Genomic DNA, 25,984 nt, shown 5'->3' on the forward strand with positions numbered 1-25,984 from the left:
GTCAAATCTGCATCTATATGGAAACAATTTTATTACTTCTAAAACGTATGTGCAGGGCTTTTTCTATCCACTAATGCAAAGTGGCACTTGATTTGAGTGTGATATATGAGCAAGCTTGTTTTTAAACAAAACAACAACAACAAAAAACACCCCCCCAAAATGTCTTATGCATTTTCACACAAGAATAAATTTTCTTTGTAAACATTGCTTATATTCTTCTCAATATAATAGCTAAAAGATTTTGTACAAGATCAGCAAATCCATTATTAGTTTCCCTTTTAGGCTCAAGGGTTTTATCTGTAGAAGAGAAAGTCCTTCAGAATTTTTTTTTTTTGACAAGCAAGTGTAGCTTAAATTATCACAAATTGGGGGTGACTTAAATCTTTCACTTTTCTAAAGATATGCCAGCCAGTCTAGGATATGCTTTTGTTCACTGTTATGAATTTTAAACAAAATACATTGGCTTCTAAGAAACATGTTTCACTTTTACTCCCACTGAGTGTCAATTAACTGCATTCATCATACAAGGGGGAAAAAACTAATTCTTTAAGCTGAAGCAAAGGACTGACTTTAATAACACTTCCCTTTCATTGTAAAGATTTACTAGATAGCTTTCAGCATTTATTCATATCTCTGCTCAACTTTGATTTTTTTTTTTCTAGAACTAATAGTGAATTGCTTTTGAAGAAATACTGCCTTACCTACGTGTCGGTAGTGTATTATGGCATCTCCTTCATTACTAAGCTATGCGGCTCTTCTATTGTTCCAGCTCCTGAAGCATATCAGGATGTTGTCCAAGCTTCCACATGTGGTATTGCTATGTTAGACTTCCGTGTGTGTTGGAAAGTGAAAACACAGTTGGATTTGCTATTCTAGAAACAAGCTTAGTTCCCATCTTGTTCCTTTTCCACAGGGTGAATCGGTGAAATACTTCCTGGATAACCTGGATCGGATCGGTCAGCTGGTAAGACATACCTTCTCTTTCTGAACCTAAGGAGCTCAAAGAGATAATGGAAGCCTGGGTGTGCAATGATTAATGCTTTTTGGTTTGTTTTTTGGGGGGTGGGTTTTTTTTAATAATCATTTAATAACTTCGAAGTTCTTCGATCTAGAAATAGTAAACTTTAGCCTTATGAAACTGAAGCTTAGTATTTGCTTAATCTTTTTTGATAGACAGCAAATATCATTTATGGAAGTTTTATGCACGTATTTTCTTTTATCAGTCCTTCTATGCAGTCTCTTAATCTCATTCACTTTTTATGATGATCTGATGGCTGGTGCTAACTAAGGTAGCAGGCTGAAAAATTACCAAATAAAAGAAAAATACTAGCACCTGTAGGATTTGAAGTCAGTAATTAAAACATCTGTCGGGAGACTTGGAGGAGGAAGAAGGGAGATGATTTTCCCAGACATAACAGAGATAAGCTTCTGAAGAACAGATCTCTCTGCAGTGGTGGGCTGGGCCACAGCCTGTGTTAGAGCATGTTGCTGTACTCGCTGGTCATGGACTGTGAACCTGGAAGAAGTATTTGCACTAAAGCTTGCAAGATGTCCTTTGTGAAAGCAATGAACTGTAGAAAAACTAGATTTCATGAAAAAAATCTTTTCGGTGATGATTTGGAGATCTGCTTTACTGAACACTACCTAAACGGCAATAACACTGTGGCTAAGAATTTCATAATGATAGAACGGACTTCAGCCTGAAAATGGGAGGCTTGAAGAATAAAAATGTGGATGAGTGAGTTGGTCCTGTATTTTTATTCTTATGTCTTAGAATCTTCTGTAGATCTTTACCAATATGTTGAGATAAATGGTCAACAGTCCACTATTTTAAAGTTGAGTATTCGTTCTTCACTTGATAACTAAAAAAAAAAGGGCTCTTGTTGATTTCCCTCCTCCCTTCTACACTGCTTCAGTATTTTGGCATTAGCTAGCATTTTTGAAGGATTTTTTTGACACTTTTCTCATTTCTTTTACAGAATTATTTCCCCAGCAAACAAGATATTTTGCTGGCTAGAAAAGCCACGAAAGGGATAGTAGAGCATGATTTCATCATTAAAAAAATACCTTTCAAGATGGTGGATGTAGGTGGACAGAGATCTCAGCGTCAGAAGTGGTTCCAGTGCTTTGATGGAATAACTTCAATTTTGTTTATGGTCTCCTCCAGTGAATACGATCAGGTTCTCATGGAAGACAGGCGCACAAATAGACTTGTGGAGTCCATGAATATCTTTGAGACAATAGTCAATAACAAGCTTTTCTTTAATGTTTCTATTATCCTATTCCTCAACAAGATGGATCTTCTTGTAGAGAAGGTAAAGACTGTCAGCATTAAGAAGTATTTCTCGGACTTCAAAGGCGACCCTCACAGGCTAGATGATGTTCAACGTTATCTGGTGCAGTGCTTTGACAGAAAGAGGAGAAACCGCAGTAAGCCGCTCTTCCATCACTTCACCACTGCCATAGACACTGAAAACATCCGCTTTGTGTTTCATGCTGTGAAGGACACGATCCTTCAAGAGAATCTGAAGGATATTATGTTGCAGTGAAGGAGAGCAGCCGATGTCCTGTTAAAATTTGCTGGAGGGTTAGATCAAAGTTTTTATCCTTTCTTTATGGCCCTTGCATGTGGTGTAGGACCCATGCTAATTACTTGGCTCAGGAATGCTGTAAACTAGCCAGTCCAAACAGAGGAGCTATAGGCCGAAGGAGTCAAATGTTGACGTTAGCTACTGAATCATTTGGACTAGAAACACTACTGAAACATGGCCGCTGTAGGTTCGGTACCTAGTTTGGAAAGCTGAATAACGCAACCACCTTCTGCCTTCTTAGAAAAAAGAAATCTCTGACAAACCATGTATGGAAGACACGTTTTAAATGAATATGCTAATTTTTCAGAGACACTAGTCATACAAACTGCCTCTTTTTTTGTAGTTTGGAGGTGCTGAATCAAACTAATCTAAACATAATGAGATTGGCAGCTGTACTGGAGAACGTTAATGGAGGTTCTGTTCTTATCACTTAAGAATGTAACCAGATCTTGTGTGCATGTTCAGCTTTGCCAAGGGTCTGGAAACCACTTAACAAGGTGGATGCTCAGCTCTGGTCTGAAGGTTTTGTGTGAGTCTCCTGAGGCAAAAGTCTAAAACTGTATAAGCAAACCCATGTTGGAGTAAATTGGATGGGAAGTTAAGGCCTCACTGATACGGAGAAGGGTTTATTTTGCACTATGTGTGAAGGGAATTACATCATGGGAAAAGTGATTTCCTTGGTGAAGCAGCCTGTGCTAGAGCACCTGACTGTTTCTGCACAGTGGGTGTGCAGCTGAGATGTACTTCATGGAAATGCAGCGCTGTTCTCACACCCACAGTTGACAGTTTTCCGAAGGTTCGGTATCTCGTGTGACAGGGCTTTATCTATATTCAAAAGTTTGAAAGCTGATTAAACTCTTAAGCAAAGGTTTTGGTAGTACAGCAGCTGCTTGATTTATTCCCAACAGCTGACCTTATAGGAAGACTGAACACCCTAGAGATCCCAGTTTTACAGCTGCACTGATGTATTTGGACAGCAAGACCTTGCTGTAAAATTAGCCTTTAATCTGTGTCTTAATGGGATCTTTAGCCTATAGTGATGCACATGTAATTCTGAGTACAGTCAAGTTTGGCGTTGCCCATTTCAGGCAATGGTTTGTGTGTAAAGTTGCAAGAGGCTATGAATAATGTTGATATGAACTGTTAATTTCCTAGCTCTCTTAATCTGTGTGACTAACTGTCAGGTGCCTTTTTTGTGTACAGACATATCGGATCTTTTCTACTACAGTGGGGTACATGGACAAGCTGAAGATCTGCCTTTTATATCAACATTGTAGTGCTATCCTTTAGGTGATTTTCAAACATAGTTTATTGTGCAATTTTTGTCATAGTTTTTATCCAAGAATAAAACCTGAAGGGCTGTTTGTACCCATAAAAAGTCAGCAGATTCCCTGGAGTTCTTATCCCCTTCGAGCCTGTAATGGCATCTCAAAACAAGCAACGTTTTCCTTCAGCTGGTAATCCTATGGGAGATGTGGTCAAAACAAGTCCTGTTCCGTTGTCCTTTCATGTTAATTTGGATAAAATCTGGAATCTTTCTTCCCCTCTGAAGCTTGCAGATGTTCATAATGGTATTTTTGTGTAGTTTCCTAATGTAGCAGTCTTTTGGCTTTCTCTGCACAGGCTTCAGAGTGGAAAAGATGTGGCTATTCCAGCGCTATGTAATGTGCACAGTATCAAGGTAAGAAGCAAGTGAAAAGTTGCAGATGGGAAAATCTAACTTAAATTTGAGCAAACTTAAACAAGGAATTAGCTTCCTTGTAACAAGTCTTATTTTTGCCAGGACCAACTCTGTCTTTTAAATATTTATTCCTTTTTAACCTTGAAGGGGAAAAATGTCATTCTAATATTCAGATGGGGGGAAACTCTTAAGATTATTACATTCGAAAAGGTAAATGTTTCAACACAGGGTGATGCAAACAAATTTACTCATCGTAGAAGGTTTGTTTCTCTAAGCTAGCCCATTTGTTTGGCTGAAGACTTAAAACTGTTTTCAAAGTTTTCAAAAATTCTTGCAGTTCTTGGTAGTAGTTTCTGCTTCACACAAGACACTGGGAAAGAGGAGGCAGTTACAGGCTGACCTGACTTCTGAGTTGACTTGACTTTATTTCCTAGTTTGCTGTGACCTTTATTCTTTCACTAAGTTTTCTAGGTGGGTTAATATTATGCTTGTTTTCTCAAATGAGTTACACATTCCCTTTCAGCGCTATTTTTTTCTCAAGAATTACCTCAATTGTATGCCTGAATCTACTGTAGTTTTACCTGGGAGGCATAGCATGGGATTTCCTCTTCTGTTTTTCTCTTCATACTCATCCATGGTTTTGTAACCTCAGTCACCTTATGGATTTAAAACTCTGACAGAACTAATAATGCAACTTTTATTTTAAGTAACTTAATCTGTACCTGGAAAAGAAACAGCATGAGATATCTCATATTGAGCTCTCAAGCTTTCTTTTTGTATGATACGGCAGTTTTGCACACCAAATCTGAGTTTTAGGGAACCAGTTCGATCACCTCAGGCCCATTATTGCCTTTCTTCTTTTTATTGATAAAATGGGCCTAAGGGTGGTACCGTAGACTGCAGATGAAAACCAGTAGTTTGGCTCTGTAGGCTGTGTTCTGTGGAACTTTGATAGTGATGGTTCACACCAGGAACCCAAGATCAGGAAACTCTTCTTGCAGAAGTCAGGCATTTCTCAAGTTTGCAAAGGATTTGGCCTAAGCCTAAGAGTAAAAAGAACATTTTTAAGTGACAGCTTTCTTTGCAAAATACACTCCGCTTCTTGCCACAATTGAGGGGCAGCTTTTGTTTGGTTTTTTTTTTCAAGGTAAGTTGTAGTATAATAAAGCCAGAAAATCATGTTATGGTAAATCAGTTAATTACTAAAGCAGAACTTAGGTGGGTTAGGTCATACAAACATCTCGGGGCAGGCTTGGTTTGTTGCTTAGTCCTTTCACAAGAAGCAAATATAAAACTTTAAGTGACATCCTGGAGAACTTTGCAGGTAAACACAGCTGGAGAGAACATGTTTTTTGTTCACTTTATAGGCTTATTGTTCACTTGGCTAGTCAGGAAACGGGTCACAGGCAGGATGATAATCAGATGGAGACCTTGAACAATTTTTTTCTAAAAGCAGCTTTTTGCTGTCCCTCCTCTGACACCCACAGGTCAATGACCAGCGATGGGGTGTTGCAAACGGGTTGTCTCTCGCAGGGACAAAGAGAGGAAGTGCTCGCGGCATGTGCTTGCAGAAGAGACTTATGTAATCTTGCAGTTTAAGTAGAAAAAGCAACTAAATGGCAGTCACTTATCAAACACTGCTTTGTATTTGTTGTCCTCAAAACAGGCTTTAAGCTAATATAGCATGTCAGCCGGTAACATTCCTTCAGATTGCAGTGCTGTCATTCTCTGAACTGTTCTTAGATGGCTTTATGAGGTGGCGTGGTGAATTGGGATTAAAAAGGAAGAATAGTTTTCTGTAAGTGACATATTTAATAGGCAGTTGTCACTTTGACAGAATTAAGTAGTTCTTAAGGTTGAAAATGAATTAGTATCAATTATAGAATGGAAATTACTGGCCACTCACCTTTGTGCTACAACTCAAAGATGCTTGTTTGATACAAAGAATTGATCCTTTTTTATTTAACATGGCAGCATAGATTGTTTGACTTATTAACCTGATAATATATCCAGTTTTTTAAAACACTGCTGTGTGAGACCTAGAACTAGGCGTGTTACAAGCATGAGGAAGCTCCTGAAGATGACCATTTACAGGCTTTCTGAGCCAACTAAAGCCTGAACCTCAGCCAAGCAGACAGAGTGGAGAAACTAACAGCAAAAAAAAAACTGTCACGAAAGGGAGTAGGAAGAGCTCATCTGTATGTGGCACTGCAGACAAAAACATGATTCTGCTAGGATAGCTAAAATAGGTTTTGGTATAAAAACGGTGCATTTGAAAAGTGTGTCCCATCCTGTCTATGTGTTGTCCCCGTCCCCCTCGGGTATTCACCTGTCCTGGTTACTGTGATCTGAAAGGATTGTAGAATTAAAGAAATTAAAAGAATAGACATGGAACCACTGAAGAAACTAGCAGCTTTCTTTAGTGACAGACAGCTACCTTCCACAGAATATCATTTTGGAAAACAAGCCCTCTGCAGCCTTTAGATGGCTGTCTTTGTGGATATTAACTTCATGTTTTGGAGTCTCTTCTATGTATGTACTCTTTAGTTCTCCTGGAAAAAAATAAACCAAACTGTTCTGCTGCATGGAACTACCGGATTTCTGTAAAAGCCTCCTCTGATTTTTAAGTAGTGAGTTTTGACACCTGACCTAGCTTTGCTTGTGTCATCAAATTTTCAGGAGTACTTATCAAGTTGATAGACAATTCGATGCATGCTAGCTTGAGACACAAACATGACATGCAATAACGTCTCGGCACACCGCAGCTTGTCATGTGAACCAAACACTGGTGTCTCATGGTGAGAACTATAGTAAGTTTACTAGTAGCTTCTCTTCTGTATCATTTTTCTAGTACAAAATCACATGATGTAGTCAGGGGTTTTAATATAGCACTGCCAACTCTTTACCTCAGTACACTCTAATTCTGTAACGCGGGAAGTGGTGGGAAGGGTGTTTCAGTAGCAACCATAAAGCATCTGTGCCTACTTTTGTAAATGGGTTTTTAAGAGATTCCTAGGGAGCATCCATATGGGACAGGAAGACTGGCATGGTTTGGGCCAGACTTGGGCTGAGTGACTATTGACTTCACACACTTGTGGATGAGGACCGTCTAGCCTAGTGAGGAAGTAATTGGCAAGACAATACAAGACCTAGTGCTTTTTAATATTACCTGTTTTGTGATTAGCTGGGGTGATCTCTGCTTTGTGCTGTGAAGTGGGCACTTCTTTGTTTTAACACAAATCTTTTCTTACATAGATGGAAAAGAATAAAGCCAGCATATTTGGAGCTGAAACTGCCGCTCTGCTTCCAAGGTGACGCTATCTCTTCGCTCATCTTGGTGGTTGAACAGTTTGGCTTGATTCTTGATGGTTTTATCTTTGTAATGGCATTTGGAAAGCGGTGTTGAAGTTTGTCTATGTGTCGATATGCTTGTTTTCTTATTGGGTGGGGAGTATGGAGGTACTAGATTGTCAGTGTTAGTGGTTCTGTGCCTGGCTTGACAAACTGTATCGCAACCTAGCTCTTGGCATATGTCCAAAGGTCGTATCTCTTGTCCGATGTGAAAATACTTGCAGTCGGAGAGAAATGGAGAGCAGCACTGACTTCTGAGGTGGGCATTCTGGTAAAAAAGCCAAAGTATGTTGGAAGGGAGCAAGAGAAGGCGAGCTATTTTCTAAACAGATCCCAAAAGCTGATGGTACTTGAAGACTGACTGTATTGAAGAGAAATGACATCTGCATTGACCCAAAAAGCTTTGAGTGATGCCGGAGAGCTAGTTGCTGTGAATTAAGAGCAGCAGGCTGGCAAGGCTGGCCCTGCTGCAGCTGCACACCCTTCCATTGTAAATCTTTCTTCATCTGTTCATAACTGAGTGCTAAAACTCAGTTCCTACTGGAATGCGGTAGGCAGATCTCTGGCCAGACAGTGCATCTTACTCCTTTCTGATAGCTGCTTAAACTTTCTTCAAGATACCAGAGCATGAGTATTTCAGGGAATGGCTAGATAACAGACTGTTTCCATTATTTGAATAAAAATTAATACTGATGGAGAGCAAAACTTTTGGATAAGTAGGACCTGAGGAAGAGCATCTGTGAGGGAAGTATCAGATTTGGAACAGCACTGCTTCTCTGCTAATACTTCCCATCAGTCTCTTGTGCTGAGCTTGTGTGCAGGTGGCTGGGCACAAAGGCGGAGAGAAGATAGGAGGGAGAAGGGGGATGTGGAAGAGAAATGATCTTTTGGTAGTTCACAAGAGTTGGAAAACGTGCTTGGTGGGCTTAGGTTTGAAAACGTGTTCAAACTCCTGTTCGCACTGAAGCCATTAACTGTCTTTAGGATAATGAGCATTTTCCCAGGGAACAGGTTTCATTATCTGGCGTGTGTAATGAGCTTGAATTGATGATACGTGTTAAACAGTATTTCTGGAGTCTCCACTTAACAAAATGGCTAGTATTTATTGCTCTTGTGATGAGTTGTCTTGTTTATGGAATCAATGTGTATGAAAGCAAACTGACAAAACACAAAGTTATCTCATGACACAATCATGTAGCTAGGAAGCCAATTAATGTTATCTTTTATTCTGCAATTTACTTGCTCTCTGGTGCCTATGCATTGTAACACACATACTATGCAATATCATTCTTTTTTTAAACCAGTTCACTGCATTGGGCAAGAAAGGCCTGAGTTTAGCCTTAATTTTCTAACGATTCACAAGAAAGTACTTTAAAAACAGTGACAAACTAAAAGAAGGTGAAAAATGCATAAAGTAAAAGCACAGTTCCAGACTGCTCACATAAGTGTCTTTCTAGCACCAAAACAGCATCCACGATAGAAGCAGCTACTTGCTGTAATAGTTTCAATTTATGAAAACTGTGTACTAGATAAAATTATATTGTGATGTGTAAAAAGTGTATTTTATAGCTTTGGTGACTTAGTTTACTGTTTTGTATATATGAATTTTATAAATCTATTAAAACTTGACTTGTTATACTGTTCTTTATGGGTTTTATCTTTCAACAAAGTCTAGAGTGACTTTTTTTATTTATTCAAAAGGTTTCTGCAGGGGAGCGGCTTTTTGAATAAATTACAGCATGAACTGCACGAAACTACAGCTGTCATGCAATAAAATCTCATTCTGTAATCTTCATGTATCTCCCACCTCTCCAGTTCTGGTCTGAATCATTCTGCCTGAGTGTGTCCAGGAACTGAAGGCTGGTGAAACATTAGCCGGTATAAAACTTCTAACCCATTCGTCTGTAATGTTCAGTAGCTGACTTAGGCATTAGAACTGATGGGAAGTGGAAGGGGAGGCACAGCCAGAGTTCGTGCTTATGTATTTTAAGCTCAGTGAGAGAAGTTAATTAAGCCCGTTGAGTTGGCAACACCTGTCAGAGATTCCTCTTCTGCTGTGTAGCATCTGATAATAGCCATGGGGCCTATACTTGCTTCTTTTCCAGTGCCAGGCTCCTCTGTTGGACTCGCTTGTGTGCCGTGGTGTAACCATTTGGTCTGATCATCAGGCCGTGACCTTTGGAGAGCCATCGGTATCCCTGTCTGACAGCATTGCCATCCTGGCGTCAATTCTGCCAGGACTCGGGCTCCAGTTCTTAGGAATGTCGTTAACCTTTCCTCGCTTGTACATCAAAAGGTCACATCTGGCAGATTTTTGTGGCAAGTCTTAATTGTTTCTTGTGTGAACTGCTAATGCCTAATCAATTACATTGGCAGGTACACAATTCAAAATCCTTCATGGAGCGTTGTTTGTTCTTTCTGCTAATCACTGGAGAAGTTAGGTCCTCAGCTACACCAGGCTTTTGGGAATGGTTGACTTTTTTTCCCCTGGAGGTGCTGAGCACTTTCAGGTAATAATGTGTTCAGCAACTCTGAAAATGAGGGCAGATGAATTACAAATTCAGTATGTGCTAATAGGAGGTTTCCAGGTGTGATCGTGTACTCTCTAACCTGAAAAACCCTCAGCAACAGCAGCAGCTCTGTGAAAGTAAATTGCCCCTTTTCTGGGCAAAAATATTCCTGTAAATTACAGCCCTACAAGATTGGATATAGAAGTTTAACAGGTTTCTCACTGGAGCAAGACAGGGTTCTTTGTGGCAATATCTGCTGGAACACATTGGTGGTGTAACAGGGGCCGTGCCTGGCTTTAGAGACACTTGACCAGCAGACATGGAAGGGGATTAGTTTAGGGTGTCACTTTTGTCCACTCCAAAGCTGGTTGGGGTTTGGCTGGAGTTTCTCTGTCTGAATTGCTGAATCTCCAAAGCTTTAATCAAAACAAGAAATGCATTGTCGCTGGAGTGCCTACATAAGCTCAGTCCTTCGCTCGTCAGCAGTCGTGAGCGGGTGCTTAAACTGCACCAATTTCAGTGGGATTTAAATTTTTATTTGGGACATGTGGTGAGAGGCTTGAATCAGGGTGTCTTAGTAACACCATTAAAATTTCTGCATCTCAATCCATCCCACTTCATAAGGTAAAGATGTCCCTTATGTAATTCAGCTGTACAGGTGTTGCCCCGTAAGAACAGAGCCTGGAGCAGAAAGTTCTGCAGGTAAATTTGTCTGTTCAGTGCCGATGAATACTGGTACCCTTCCCAGAGAGCTGAAACTCAATTAACTTTGAATTCTCTTCCCTGGATCAGCATGGCTACCTGTTACTAGAGTATCTCTTCTGCAATTTCAATAATCCAACACTCCAAAGATAAAAGGGAAATCATGACTATTTCCCCAGGGAGAGACTTGTCTAAAATGCAGACTAAGCAGGGCTATATTGCTTTGTATTTCTGCTAAAGTGTACAAGGCATAAGGTTTGGGGTGGTTATAGTAATATTTTGATTTATAAATAATTAAGAAAAATTAGTTTTCCTTTAAAGAAAGTAATTTGGTTTCCAGCTCCAGCCTGGTATCTCATTATCCTGTACAGACCTGGGAGGAAGTTTATTCAGTTACTAAGAAAAACTACCAAATTTCTTGCCGCTCTCCCCAAGACTGACCAGCATCTTGGGAAGCTGCATAGTGTTCAGGAAGGAAGAGTTCTAAGGAAGAGTGTTTAGGGATTTTTACAATATGTAACTTTCCTTTAAAGCCTCAATTTGCACAGCAGAAGTGGACTTCAGTTAAAAGTACCATTTTAGCACGGGGAGGTGGTCATAACACCTGTTAAGTCAGAAAGCGCTGGATACTGCCAACAAAATGTCTATGGAAGATGCTGGTTTCTCTCCCACCTTCGCAAGCTGTCGAAGGCAATTTCACTTCTAACTCGCAAAGAGTCGGGGTTTTTTGTTGTTTTCTCTGGACAGTTGCATTGTTCCTCCACTCTCTTCAGTTACAGCAACTTCTTGTTTAAAGAGTAGAGGTGGAATGTTCTGCCTGTTTATTTTTGGGAGAAGGTATTTGTCTACGAGCTTGTAAAGCTATTAAAAGACTCTGTTTTCTGCTCTGTTCAGGATTATAGACATCAGAATTTGCTTCAGAACAAGTATCCCTAAGCCTGGGGAGGACAGGGTATGACTGGAGTTTGTGGAGGATGCTCTAGGTAGCCACAGGACGGTGTGGTCTGGGAGATGTTCTGAGCCCCATGAGTCTAATGTGAATCCATGTTGCACCATTGCCGTTAGGGATCATTGCATGAAAGGTAACAGCAACTTCAGGAAGGAGTTACCTGCTTCTGCTGGGGTATCTCCTGAAGGCAGCAGCCAGGTCATGTGCAGAGTTCATCTCTAGATCATCTGCCTGTCAAAATAAGACACCCGCAGGTCACTAGGCAGAGAAAGGGCAGCGCTTGCCTTCCCAGGCCTGCGGAGGGAAGCTGCCAGCCAGAGCCCTGAGGCTGTGCCCTGGGGAGCTCTGGGGCAGGCTGCTGGAACTGTTGCCCTTTGGGACTTGAATTCTTTCCCACCTGGGTGCCCAGCTCCTTTCGCTGCCTATCTTCCTGCAGAAGGCTCACCAAACTGAAGTGCTGCATAGTGAATTCGAGGTTCTCCTGCCCGCTGCCTCCTACAGTGAAACTCTGTTCCTGGGCCATTTGTAACCAACTCTGATCTTGGCTGCTGAGGTGCAAGTAACTTCTGGGTGTGCATTTATAGATAGAGTACTCTACTACTTCTTGCTGATGGTTGATGTGCAGCTTGACCTTCTAAAATTACCTCTAAGTATTTCATCTGTATTTCTGTTCTGCAGCTTAATTAGCAGGCTGTTAGCTGCAAGTTATGCTGCTGTTCCCACACCCTTCCAAGTAGAAGTGTCTCCCCAGAAACCTGCTGCTTAAAATGCAGGAAATCTTATTTAGGATCTTACCTTCAATTTGTTTTACTTCTAATTCCTCTGTCAGTTATTTTCTGTCCATCTGCAACTCTGGTACATGCAGAGAAGAGTAAGAATTATACCTTTGTGCCTTAGTCCTGGTTATAACCTTGATTTTCTGTGTAACCTTGGCCAGTCATTTTATTTCTTTGTGACCCAGGTTGCCTCCAACCCTTACACTAGTGTAGACTGTGCAGCGGTAAGTGTGAAGGACTACTTGCAGACCCTGGGAGCAAAATGCTACGCTGTGGTGTCACATGCAGCAGCAGCACTGGAAACGTTTGCTGGTGTGAAGAGCAGCCACCTTTGCAGGAACGGCTTTGCATGAACAAAAACGTGCAGTTTAACATTGCATAGATTTTTCTCTCCTCTGGCTGCTGAAGGACTTAAAAGCTTAAAAGAACTGCTTTCTGCCTGTCGCCACAGAGTTATATCTTGCCTATGGACCCTGCTTGAGCTGCCCACAGAAGTAGGGGAAGCTCTGAGTTGCCATGCTCATTTATTTCTTACCTGGAGCACTTCTGGAAAAGCTGAGCTGGTAAGTGATGCTTCTGACAGTGTTGGGGTCAAAATATCTGTTATCGGTAAGCAACAACTCTTCAGCAGAAATTCACGCTTTCACAACAGAGCTAACGAGTCTGTAAGCCAAGTGTCACGTGGGGGGTTTCCCATCTGTGGCTTCTGCCAGCAGTTCAGATTGTTTCTGTGCCACCCCCTTTCTCTGTTGTCTTTGGACTTTGTTGTGATAGAAAGCTGCCTCTTTCCCTCAGGCAATATTGTCATCCTGAGTTTATAGCCTCTTTCTGGAAAGTTTCTGAAGTTCAGCCTAATGATTCAGTACAGAATAAAGTACGAGCAAACAAGGCTGAACAAAAAGTAATCTCTTGCTTAAAATAGTACATCTGTTAAGGCAACAACTGAGCAAGAGTGGGGCAGTACATGGATTTGTAATTCAAGCAGGATTTGTTTGGAAAATTTCTGCTGCTGGGAAGAATGTCTTGGATGAGAACCCCACCGCCCTGGAGGCTGCCAGGAGGGGGCGGCAGCAGCGGCCCTGCTGCACCGCGCCTGCCCGAGTCCCGGCGCGCAGCCTGGAAAAAATGTTTCCAGGAATTGCCGTCATCAGTCCTGCAGCCAGAACTCCCTTTTTCTCCCTGTATGAATCATGCGGATGTGAAGTTACTTGTGTTTCCGGAATCCAGCTGAATTTATTACGAGATCATCTCTTCTCCTCACCTGCACGAGTAAATCTCAAGCATTTCTCAAACATCTTCCACTGATTCTCTCCCTTCCTGCTCCAAAAATGCATTGCAGGGTTACTGTGTGATTTGAGGCCCTCAAAGTGCACAGGGCAAGTGCTCAGGGAAGCCAAAGCTATTAGCTCCTCTGAGGGAAATGTCTTCTCTCTCCCCGCAGCTGAGATGGACCCAGCCCTACCTGCTGATATTTTTAGACAGGGGAAATCTGAAGCGTGGCCGTGTAGCGGTGAGCTGTAGAGAGCGTTATCAGTGCCGAGGTCCGAGTGAGCTGGGGGTGGAGAGGGTCAGCCTTCCCCCAGCGTGCTGCTGTTACAGAGCTCAAACCCGTCAGCCTCTTGAGCTCTGTCTATAAATAGCCAGAGAGGAACTGCACGCCCGGCAATGGGGAGGCAGACTCTGCAGCTCCTGGTGCCAGCACAGCACCCGCTTCTGTTCAGTGGGTGACTTACGGAGCAGAGAAGAGGGAAAGGGCCAGGGTGTTAACTTCCCAAGGCAGAAGGAGAGGAATGCATATGTAGTTCCCCCTTTTAAGTTAATAACCAATGAGTGTGTGAACATTTTCAGAGGTTGTCTCTCCTGCTAGTTTACAGAGGATGTGAGTAGTTACAGCTCACGGCTCCAAGCCTGGCTTTGTTTGAACTGAAACAGCTTTGGAGATCCCCCTGAGTGTCCGCCAAAAGACAGTCATCGCACTAACGCCGTTCTTTATGGGAGATGAGCTGCCAGGGATCTTTCTGCTTTACTCACCGACTCTGTGCCTGTTCTGTCTCCTGCCCTCTAGTTGTAGCATGAGCCCATCAGCCCCAGCTGTACCCCTGTGCTCAGCACAGCCTCCAGCTGCTGGGACAGCAACTAGAACAGAGATGAACATTTGGTAGAGGGAGAAATAATATCTGTGCCCTGGTTTAATTTGCATCTATCTCTTCAGATGGACCTGTGTGAATATATTTAGTGTTTAGCATAGACCTCTTCCTGGCTGACTTCAGACCAGATGAAATATGACAAGAAAATACGAAGTCCTACATAGGACTTGATGTGGCTTTGGAGTCATGCTGTCGCTTAGGCCAGCACGGGAAAAACCCTTAGAGAAGAACGAATCGCATCAAAAATACGTTAGCAATCTCAGAAAAAGAAACACCTTTTATTCCTGGGGGGAGCTGCTGTTTCTCTCTGACAGCAACAATTCGCAGTGAGAAAGGTCAGAAGCAGGGCAGTAACGTAACCAAAGCTGTGGAAGCAAAGCTGGCCCAACCAAGGCAGACCCAGGCTAGTTTTCCTCCCATTGCCAACGATGAGGGGACGATTCCCCTTTGGACAGTTTTCTGGAACCCAGTTTCCTCCGCAGGGAGGAAAATTTGTCTCCAAGAACTTTCCGTAGCCCAGTGTTGTCCCTAGCAAAGGGTAGGTCCTTCTTCATAGCAGGCAATTGTCCTGTAAACATTTCCCACTTAGCCAAGGCATCCACAGTCTTGTCTACTTGAGCCAGTTCCTCCTCAGAGACGTTCCTCTCCAGGGCAGAAATGCACATCTCCAGCCACAGTTCATAATCTTTAATGGTGTCTGTGGACTTGGTGGGCCCGGCGAGCTGGGGCTGGCTGTGCGCCTCCGCTAGCAAACACGAATGCTCGTCCTGTTCCAGCTCCTGGCCGATGGAGAGGGCCTGGCTGCAAGTGTCGGGCGTCAGCGGCTCGGACAAGGAGGTGACAGCCTCGGAGTCGTTCTCACAGCACATGCCGGAGTCTGAGCTGAATGGAAGGATGTCCTCAGAGGTGGACAGGTCTGCTGACTCTTGCCTTGGCCACGTGGACAACACAGTCTGCGTCCAAGCGTAGAGTTTCTGTGGTGAGACAGCGAAAGGTTTTGTCTTAGAGAATGAGAGAAAACAGGTACACCTTTCACAGTGCCTGTCAGGTAAACCTAATCATCTTGGGTGGCTCAGCTTCAGACACTATGCCCTACAAAGCAGGGGCTTCCTATTGCCTCATTTTCTTGGAGTCAGCATCTGTGGCAGTTCTGCCCCCAGTCAGATGTGGACCCTATCTGCCCTACAGATGGTAGGAGAAAAATGGCAGAAATTCACTCTGCGCCGTGTGGATATGATCTCTGCGAAAGCCAAACCAGGGCCTCTCCAGGGGAAGCTGTGTATAAAAGCTCCCGAGATAGCGGTGAAGAATCTTGTTTCATCATGTTGTTAACTCCTGTGGTAACGTGCATTTTATTCCTAAGAATAGCTCTTTCCCTCTCACGCTGAAATGCACAAGTGGGAGGCTGGGCTCCAGGAAAGAATTAATGAAAGGAAAATGTCTGAGACAATTTCCTTCTTAAATGCTACAATGGGGCATATAACAGGTTGCCTCTGGCACGCTTATTCCTTGGGCTTTGGGGAATGAATCGCAGTACTCCAGTCATCACTGGATAAAAGATGATCTTGTCTGCCTTGTCAGTACGTGCTGGGGATTTTTTTGTGTGTTTTTCAGCTTTTTCACACCCTCGTGGCCTCTCTTCCTCACCTTTACTTTCTGCAGCTCCCAGCTGATACTTTTGCAAAGCCCTGCGATCGCTTTGGAAAACACAAGGGTGACAGAGTATTAACCCGAGACACGGGTCACTCTGCTGTGCTCAGCTTGGGGTGAGCTGTGGTGTTTGAGAAGTGGGCAGGAGACTTCCAGCCCCACGGAGCTCCCTTCTCCCGCAGTGCCCCGCTGCTCCCTCCCCCTTCCCTCCCCTATTGCTCTCTCTTCAGGCAAGTGACAGAAAGGATAAAGAACTCAAATTGAGTGGGTGGGAGAAATTGGCCCTGTTTCTCATTTCAGTCTGTGCATGAAGCCTCAGGGAAGAATTTCATACAAGAAGAAAATGGACTCTTTCAGCTAAGTTAATCCACCCTGCCCCCTCCCTCTGAGGCAAGAAAAAAATGTAAAGGGACAACTTTTATCCTGCCCCATCCCACCTCCAACAGCCCTTCCCTCCCTCTGGGTTTAAAAACAAAGAAGGCACCAGAAGCTGTGATAGGAGCCAGATTAGGGAAGGGGACAGCAAAGCTGTTTGAAAGCTGCAACTAGTCCATGATTTTATAATGACTCTTAAGATTCCCAAGAGTAGTGAATCTGGGAAGGAATCACAACTGCTGCTTAGCCCAGTTCCCAAGAAAAGAAAAAGCTGCAGAGCTGAGGATGTTCAAACAGTACCTTTGGATTATTTAAGGCAAAAGGAAGGGATGACTGACTCAGGATCACTACCAAAATCTCTCTTGTCTCTCACCCTTTGGGCGATTTATTGACTTGAACTTGGGAAGGGTTTGTAGGGCTGCAGCCTCTCTTTATGTTCTCCTATTTAACTAGAAGGGGATAACCATGGGTTTCACTTACCTGCAGGTAAGAGCATTTGAAGTGGATGCCTACCCCAGGTAAGCCACTGAGAATGAACCCCAGTGTCTGACACCTCCAGGGGCTCCAGGTTTAGCACTGGAAGTTTTTCCAACCCCCCTGCCATGTCATTCCCAGCAGCAGTGGAGCCACACTGCACCCAAGAGCAGATACTGAGAGTAACACCACGGTGAAGATGTTGCTAACCCAACCGCCAACTGCAGCTCGAGCACTGTTTTCTTCTGCAGTGTGGCCACTGCAAACTAACCTAGGCGCTACGTGCAGAACGGCCTGGGGTGCTGCAGAAGCAGCAGGTGAAAATGTTGGTTGTGGTGGGGAAACACCAAGAGAATTGATTTGCTTTTGGTTTTCAAGATGACTCACGCCAGAATAAGCAGCTGTGATGAAAAAATAGAGTATTTTTCTGAGTGCAACTCAAATAAATTGAGGGGCTCTTCCTCCTACATAAGGACTGGTTTCCTGTCCCACATATTCTTCTGCCTGTAACCGTCTCTCAGTCACAGACTTCAGCAGTGTTACCTACTGCTGGCGAGGAACGGCTTTGTGCCTGGCATTTCCTGTATTTATTACGAGCGTCTGGGGCTGTTATGTGGCAGGTGGGGATCCGTGCTAGTTTTCCAAAGGGAAATGTGACTTCAGACATGCAATTGGCCAGCCACAACCTCTCAAAACATGTTTAGCGTGTAACTTTGCTATCTGAGATTGTCTCCAAATGCTTTGTGCTCTCTTCTGTCAGGTTCCTCAACTATTTAATTCATCTCCAGTATTTGTATTTCCTCTCAGTTCTACAGCATAGCCTCTTACAGAGATTATCACAACTCTTATACCAGCTTGTACTGTATCTAGCTGAGCTCTTCCTTTTCAAGGAAGCAGATGTGACATTTGGCAAGTGTAGCCTCTCTTCAGGTTTGCGTTCACTGTCACCAGGGGACGCTGAGCCAATTACAGTATTGACTGCAGGTGTAAAGGCAAAAATGTTTCTAGAAAAGCTTACTGCAGATGGCAGTTCTCTTCTAGAAAGCAATAGCTGGATGCTGACCGGCTGGGTGTTTAAATAAACCAGAATTTATTCCTCTGGTAGTCTGGGCAATTTAGGCACTTCTCACAGAGAGGCAGGGCCCAAACGGCCTCGGGGTCAGAGATAGGTCTAACACGACCGCAGATGCACCGAGAAGCAGCAAAACCACACAAACGTATTTGGGTTTTTTTTCACCTTATGCCCTTTGCCATGCTTGTGTGTGTCTGATTCCAAGCTGAATTAATCTAGAGGCATCCCTGCTCTCATTCTGCATGTATCTTGTTACAAATATAACCCACAGACTTCAAAATAGGCAGCCGTGGAAAATCCTGTCTCTGAACATAATGTGTGTCAGACAGGAATTATAACCAGGGAGAAGATAGGGTACTGAGGGAGAATGATGACATTTCTATTCCACCAGCTATTCAGCTACTGAATTCAGGTTTTTAGACAACAAAGGTAGAAAACCCTTTCTAGAGCTAAGGGCATCTTGGCACTATTCCTGATGTTGTCTAAGTGTGGTGTTAGCTGTTCTATAGGTGGGAGAGAAGAGGCAAAAGATGAGTCTGGGACCCTCCACTAATTAGGGAGTAATAATTTGGGATCTTTCCTCATATCTTTAAACAGGGGAACTGTAGCAAAGTACGCACTTAATATTTTCTCCCTGTTACCAGCATCCCCAGAGAAGCAGAAAACCACGGTGGCACATAGGAAAGGGGATAAATGGGAATTGCTGCGCTCTCACTGCTGCTCCAGCTTGAAATCTGCCTGCCCTCGCTGCCTCCTTTTTGGAAGTAGCCAGATGTCATGATGTTGCACTGTCCCTCATTGTGAACAGACAAAAGCCCTAGAGACTGTGTAAAGTGCTACACTGGTCACAGGCCAGGCACAAGACACAAGACCCCCTTTATTTAGGTGTTAGCTTTGTCTCTTAGCACCTTGCATGGGGAGCAGCATCTGTGTTCAGTGCTCTGCTACAGCACGTTCAGTGCTGTGGTTTGAGGTGAGCTGCTCTGCTCCCTGCTGTCCCTTTTGCTCCAGGAAGGGCTGGTGGGTCTGTCTCTTACCCTGTAGCGCTCGACAAGTTTGAAGCCCACGACATGCTGCAGCTTCCGAAGGCAGATGGGACACGGCTCCAGGGGCCGCAGCAGGGCTTCGTCCAGGCTCAGCGCGCCCTGCATGATGCACTGCAGCCAGCGGCAGGTCCCCAGCCCCATCAGGTGGCAGATCTCGTGACAGGTCACCTTTCAGGAAAGCAAAAATCACAGGAGCACACGGTCACTCCTGCTTCCACTGCCGCCGCCGCCTCTGCTGTTCCACTCTCCCTGCTCCCCAATGGCCTAATCAACTCGTTCAGCCCTGGTGGTCCTTCAGCCAAAGCTTTTCTGAGGTGCAAAGGAGAGCATGGCTGCCTTCTTCCCAGGTACCCCATCCTCCATGTTTGTATGGTGGAGGAGGAAGGGTGGGAGTGTGGTCTAGAAGCAGCTGTGGGAAGACCCTGTAGATAGCATGCTCAGAGCTCTAGGGCAGCGTTGGTGTCACTCTCGTCCCCAAGGACTGTGCTGAGGATTTTTAAGGGGAAAACCAGTCCCACAGAGGTCTGAAAAGAACAGCACAGTCCATGTGAGAACGCTGTCAGAAGCTATTGGCAATAGCAGATCTGGGTCCTTCCAAAGCAGGCGCTCTAAATGTTTGTGCCAAAGCAAAAACTAAGCTGGAGTCAGCTGGCCAAGCATGACTGCCTTGGGAACTGGCAACCATGGGAAGGCTGAGGGTGGCGGATTCCCCTCCTCCTCCCATTGCCACCCAACATTTGAAATTGCTACAGGAAGAGACCTCAGACTAGAAAGTCCTGAGCAAATACCAGGGGAGGCAGACAGAAATGACTTTGGGAGAAATGCTAGAAGTAGAGCTGGCAAGAGGGCAGAGGGGAGATGCTGGGATGAGGGAGGACAGCACTCATGCATTGGACCTGTATGAGATGGGTGGGGTTTAAGGACATCTGCATATAAATATAAGTGCAAACTTGTCTAAGGTGTTTTTCTCATCCACCCATGTAAGCATCTGGCAAGTGGTTCTCTCCCCTTATGGATACCCCTCCCAGCCACCCATTAGTTAACACACAACTCCACTAGATATTCTGGTTGAGCTCTGAGCACTTCACCAGCTAACAGAGCATACTGCCCAGGCCTTGCCTGACAAGCAAAATACTGAGATGTCCAAGGCATGAACCCGGGAGCTGGGCAGGGATTTTCTCTCAGTGTTGCTGCATGCTATAAGGCAAATCCTGTAGCCGCTATACAGCTGATACTACAGTTTGTTCCAGTGGCAAGGGGAGTAAGACATGTCTATGTAGCACACTAAAATATAAGCTCCTTAGGGCTGCATAAGTGCATAGATTTAGCTGTGATTGCCTGTGTCTTCTGGGAGCAGAGTCTCACGCCTGCTTCATGGGGCTGAGAGATGGATTATGCCCAGCCCTGAAATATTTAACCCTACTTGGCAAGAAATATGGAGTGCAGGAGATTGCTGGTCCTACCTTACAGCACTGGACCATCTCTTGGGCACTGAACAGCAACGTCCGGTCTCTGCTTTCTTTGCTGACCTCGCATAACCGTTCCTTCTGTGTGAGCGGATTCAAGCTGCGACAGCCACCCTGGGGGAAATCCCCAGAAAATCTGGCAAAGCTGCAGACTCCCACTTCTGTAAAGAGAAGTGCATACAAGTTAGGTATCAGCTCTCTTGTGACTGTCTCTCAGCTTTGGCAGTGTGAAAAGAAAGCTGTTGTAGTATGGTCCAGTTGAGCACGCAGGGTGGGATGAGACAGACTTCCCAAAAGCTTTGTAGCTTTCAGTCAGTTACCTTTGTCTGGATCAGGAGCCCTGACTCCCCTAATTTTAAATTGGGAAAACAGAGTTCATCTTATCAGGGAGTGAATAAAACATTAAGGATAAGATTTGGCTATTTCAATCTCCCAGGGAAGGCTTTTTGGTACAGCGCCGCCTTATTTGCACACTGCGCTAGGAAATCATGGGACACCAATCCCACCTTGTCCTGGTAGGAATTTGCTGAATGTGAAGCTCCACGTCTCACATGGGTAAAGGTCCAGCAGAGTGAGTCCAAGGACACACAAGGCATCCATGGGCTTGTTGTTCTTCAGGAAATTCAGGATCCCATCTGGACAAATACAAGAGAGATGTTCATTAAAATTAAGCACCCCTGGAAGGCATGCAAGAGCCTGAATTTCTGCTGCTCGTGAGGAGGAGGATGTAATCCAAGCCACAGGTAGGCAGAGCTGCTGGATTCACCATCTCAGATGGAGAACCATAGCCATGTAGCCCATCCCTTCAACTCAGAGTATGAGCAGACCTGACTTTTGAAGTGGTGCTGAGCACAGAGTTAAAACAAAGCAGAGCTAAGGGCAGAGGTGTAGGTGAATTCAGTACTAACCCATGGAAATAAGCACCTGGAAGTGGAACTTCCCTACAGGCATTTCAGACCTGAGCTGGATCAGCCAACTGCTGCAGGGCTGGGTCTGTGCTGAGCACATGCTGCCCACAGTACCTGCAAACAGCTTGTTCCAGACGGATGTTTGTGCAGTGAGTTTGGCAGCTGACAAACCCATTTCCCTGGGGAGCTGTGTGACACTTGAACCTAAATTTCCTAACATGAAAGGCCAGTGAGTTCCCCATCTGCAGCATCCAGGCCACTAATTTACTTTGGCTCCGGACAAGGGATGGGAGAACTCAGGCTATACCAAATCTACAGCGCCTTCCCACAGAGCTGATCTGATCGCTTTGCAGAGCTGCACCTAAACATAACAGCACTGAAAAATACAGACAGCAGAGGAAAACATGATGAAAGTGACTTTGTGTTTTATTCCTGTTTCCAGACTCAAAGTCCTGGGTTTTCCATGGGAACAGGATTTCTCCCTTTTCACTCCCTTCCTCGTCCCCTCCCTGCTCAGGCAATGAAGGGCTATTTTAGGCGGTTCCTCAGGGAGAGCTCGTGCCCACGTGCCAAGCTGATGTCTCTGCAGGCTCCCCGCTCCCAGGTCCTTACCTGTGTGAAGCTGCACCCTGTCCGTGTCCCGGCTGTGGCGGTAGCAGCAGTGAATGGAAGAGATGGGGATGGAGGGAAGGCACTTCACACGGAGACCCAGAAAGAAAGACTCAACACAACTCTGGAGGGAATCCAGCAGCGAGAGCCCGGCAGGCCCTTCGATTAAGTCTAAGAAGACAAACTCTGTTATCAGTTCCTTAAAGCAGCGGTGAACCATAAGGTCCATCAGGGTTTTGAGGGGCTGGGCACAGCAACGGAGGAAGAGGAAGGTTGGTTCATTCTGAGATTAATTGCTTACTCTGGAATGTGGCAGACATCTCTAGATGGTTACACAGATATGGAGGAGAAGAGGGGGCTCTTTCTGAGAGGTGGCTCAAGGCGTTAGTACGCTCTCATTAGCAGAGCCAGATGTGCTACGAAGGTTGTCTCCTGTTTAAGTTGTGCAGAAAGATTAATGTGGGACTGGGTGGCTGTTTTTTAATAAACCTTCGGGGATGGAGCTCTAGAAATGCTGTTTTATCCAGCATTGTTTTACATATAGATACGTGTGTAGGTAGGTATGCACACATATATTCATAGCAAGTCTCACCCCGGGGCACAGATGCCGTTTACAGGACAGGTCTGCTGATGGTGTTCATCACGGCTTGTGACTCTGGACTGGGGCATGTCAGAGCCTTTGGTATTACACTTCTCTTTGCTATGGCAATTGCATTTTGCATGTTAGTCCTTAGAAGAGGCCATTAGTAGAGTTCAGCACCACCCACCTCCCTCCCATATCTTTCCAGGTGGCTCAGTAAAGATGCCCGCATTACCTATAGGTTGCAGGTAAATGTGCTTTCGATATAAGTTCTGTTTCCTCCTCAGCATGGCGTGATAGAACGTCTCAAAGTCCTCAGGGGCATCGGGATGGCTGAGGAGCCAGTCGAAAGCCGTCCGGATGAGCAGGGTGCAGAAGAGCCTTCTCTGTGGGTTGTAGGCTTCGGAGAGGAACAGCTTTTCCGCCCTGGAGAAAGCTTTGGTATAAAGCTCCTGCAGGGCTGGGTTGGTGGAGATCAGCGCGTCCTTCAGAGCCCGCGGCCCAAAGCTGAATTCCTGAGCGTGTTTGCACTGCAGCATCGTGGAGAGCCCCACCGGCTGTGGCACTGCCTGCAGGAGGGGATACAACCATCAGCACGTGGCCTCGCAAGGGACCTGGAAACCTTCTCACACTTTGCTCTCAGAGCAGTTCACCCCAAGCTGCCGGCTGTAAGGTTTGACTGGGAGCTTACGAACGCTGCGTTTAGTGCTGGCCAGGAGCCCTGTGCATTTACGTGAGAGTAGCTGTTACAGGGTCGCCACGTGTGCATGTATGTCACCGGCTTATGGACAATGTACCAGTAGATGGTGCTTAAGAATACATAGCCCCATTATTGCTACCAGAGGTCTGGATTCAATCAGATAGTTTGGGGGTTGTTTTTTTTATTTGGTGCTCTGTCCTGAAGCCCCAGTAACATAGGAAATACCTCTGTGTGTTGTGCAACTGGCCCTAATACAATGTTGAAAGGTGGGACTCCTTTTTGCTTGGGCTGAAACACCCTCCTTGGAGCGCTTCAAAGGCATAGCTCCATGGCAGGAAAGAAGAGGTAGATCTTGGTCTTGATTTATCTATCAGAAGCCTAAACTTCTGACTCACCTGACACCAATGAAAGCAGCTGGTCACTGTTGGCAATTTCCTCTAACAGCTTTTTATCCTCACTCTTAGGCAGTGACCTGGAGCATCTGCCGGCTCACAGTGCTGTTGTCAGGCTGCAAGATGTGGGAAGGTTTGCCCTTGGTGTGCGAGACTTGTGTTTTCTGGTGCTGCCTCTAGCAAGATACGTACGGGCCTATTGCCATTGTGTCACTTCATTAATAACTTGGTGTCACGCTGTGTTAGCGTCAAGAATGCTGGTGATGATGTAAAGTGGTAAAGAGCAAATGAAAGCCTGCAGCAGAAAGAAATTAATTCAGAGCATTGTGGAAACGTTCTCTCCAGGGTCTTTTCTATGGCCAGTGTTTTCCAAAGCTGCAGAAGTCAAGCACCTATTTCCCATCGCTATGTATGTACTTATGGAGATTCCAGCAGATATCTTGGGGAAAGCAAAGAAAGAGGAAACAAAGTACAACCCTATGGCTAATCTATATCTGGATTTTTCCAGAGACATTTATTTTTTTGTAAGGCGATCATGCCAAGTAGAACTAGAGTATTTTGGAGAGGTATCTGGGGCAAAGCTGCCTACCACAGGTTAAGTGCTCTGCCTGTATAGAGCAGAATGAAAATATACAGGTATATACACACAAAAGCACAGTTTCTAGGAAGTATTATCTTCTATTAGTCAAGTTAATGCTATAGTGAAAGAAACCAGGCAAGCATTCTGGGTGCAAATGTATCAGCTACTGACCATCACCATTACAACAGCATCAATCATAGAAAAAAAAGAGGTGAAATATTTTTAGGAGGAACTGGTTAAGTCTATAATTTAGGTAGGTCTGCAGCCTAGCTCTGTCAGGTGAGTGACATTCAGTGGCCCTTGAGGACAGCAGTACAACAAGAAAATTCAATATTTAAAAAACAGCACCAACATGAGCCAAAGCCTTTCCTCAGTAATGCAGAGGAGGCTCTGGTAGTTTGCACCATAAGGGAAAGGTGGCAGCCCATTAATATTAAACATTGAATTTCTTTACATCTAACCCTTGGGAAGATACGTGTATGTATAAGCAGCCGTTAAAAAAGATTTGTTTTGTATAATCTTTTTTGATGCTAAGGGTATATAGCGTAGGAGAGGGAGCAGGTAAGCAGTTTTATTTTTGCAAGCTTTGTATTTCGCTAGCATTGAAGGCTGACAGCAGACGGAACGGTGGGATCTGAAGTGGTACAAGGGCCCTAATCCAATGGAAGTTTAGAAATAAAATCTGCGATGCCTTCTCAGCCGCCTCCTCTTATTGCCCAAAAAACGTCCAAAGTGCTTCTGCTGATTTTTCACAGGTAGCAACAAGGGTTTGTGTGAGGTTGTTCTGCCCTTTGTCACCCAAATCTCTACACTTCAGATTTGCTTCCACATTTGGGAGGATGAAGTGAGAGTCTGACCCCATCATGTCATCAGGAGTTTTGCCTTGGGCTAGGGCGAAGGTTTGCCTTTTCCTAAGGCCAAGATTTCATTTCTCCTGAACAAACTTTAAATACAAACATTGTTTTCCAGTATATGCAGAACTGACACTTGGAAACTATTAGCAATATTAAAATGATTGGGGATGTGATCCTGTGAGCTACTGACTGCCTATAACTCCCAGGGAAATCAAGGAGAGAATTTGCACTTGGTCGAGGCTGAGAGTGATCTTGTCAAAGAAGGTTTCTGAGAAGCACAAGCCACTTTCATCAGCGCTTCCTGGCAATAAATGGAGGATGGGTCTGGGGGGAGGAGGAGCTGGTTCAAAAATGAATGGATTTTTCTTTTTCTAACAGAGAAGTAGCAAAGAGTGGATGTATGCAACAGCAGATACAATGAGTGCATAGTCTTTTAGCGTGTCTTCCCTGGGGCTCTCATGGAATATCGTGTGTACCCAAAGCTATGGGATATACATTGTTTCCCAAGGCTTCCTAAAAGGGGACATTCACCCGGTTCCAGACGTTCCCAGCTATGAGCATGGGTGTTCTG

The 25,984-nt window shown here is 44.5% G+C and overlaps 2 protein-coding genes across 2 annotated transcripts in view; one reads left to right on the forward strand and one right to left on the reverse strand.

Annotated features, from left to right (window-relative positions):
- Positions 1-9,266, forward strand: part of GNA12 (G protein subunit alpha 12) — a 44,036-nt gene extending 34,770 nt beyond the window's left edge. The window contains exons 3-4 of the mRNA XM_064461560.1: positions 914-964; positions 1,980-9,266. Coding sequence (XP_064317630.1) covers positions 914-964; positions 1,980-2,549 — 621 coding nt within the window. The 3' untranslated portion in view covers positions 2,550-9,266. The remainder of the gene's footprint in view (positions 1-913; positions 965-1,979) is intronic.
- A 5,733-nt stretch (positions 9,267-14,999) lies between these two features.
- Positions 15,000-23,524, reverse strand: AMZ1 (archaelysin family metallopeptidase 1). Its single transcript, XM_009503657.2, has 6 exons — positions 23,123-23,524; positions 22,311-22,478; positions 21,297-21,425; positions 20,788-20,951; positions 19,316-19,492; positions 15,000-15,681 (listed from the first exon to the last, which is right to left on the reverse strand). The coding sequence occupies exons 1-6, from the start codon at positions 23,424-23,426 to the stop codon at positions 15,112-15,114; spliced, it is 1,512 nt and encodes a 503-aa protein (XP_009501952.2). The 5' UTR covers positions 23,427-23,524; the 3' UTR covers positions 15,000-15,111.
- Between the last annotated feature and the right edge of the window lie 2,460 nt (positions 23,525-25,984).

This window comes from Phalacrocorax carbo, chromosome 10 (genome assembly GCF_963921805.1).
Source record: "Phalacrocorax carbo chromosome 10, bPhaCar2.1, whole genome shotgun sequence".
Taxonomy (NCBI): Eukaryota; Metazoa; Chordata; class Aves; order Suliformes; family Phalacrocoracidae; genus Phalacrocorax; species Phalacrocorax carbo.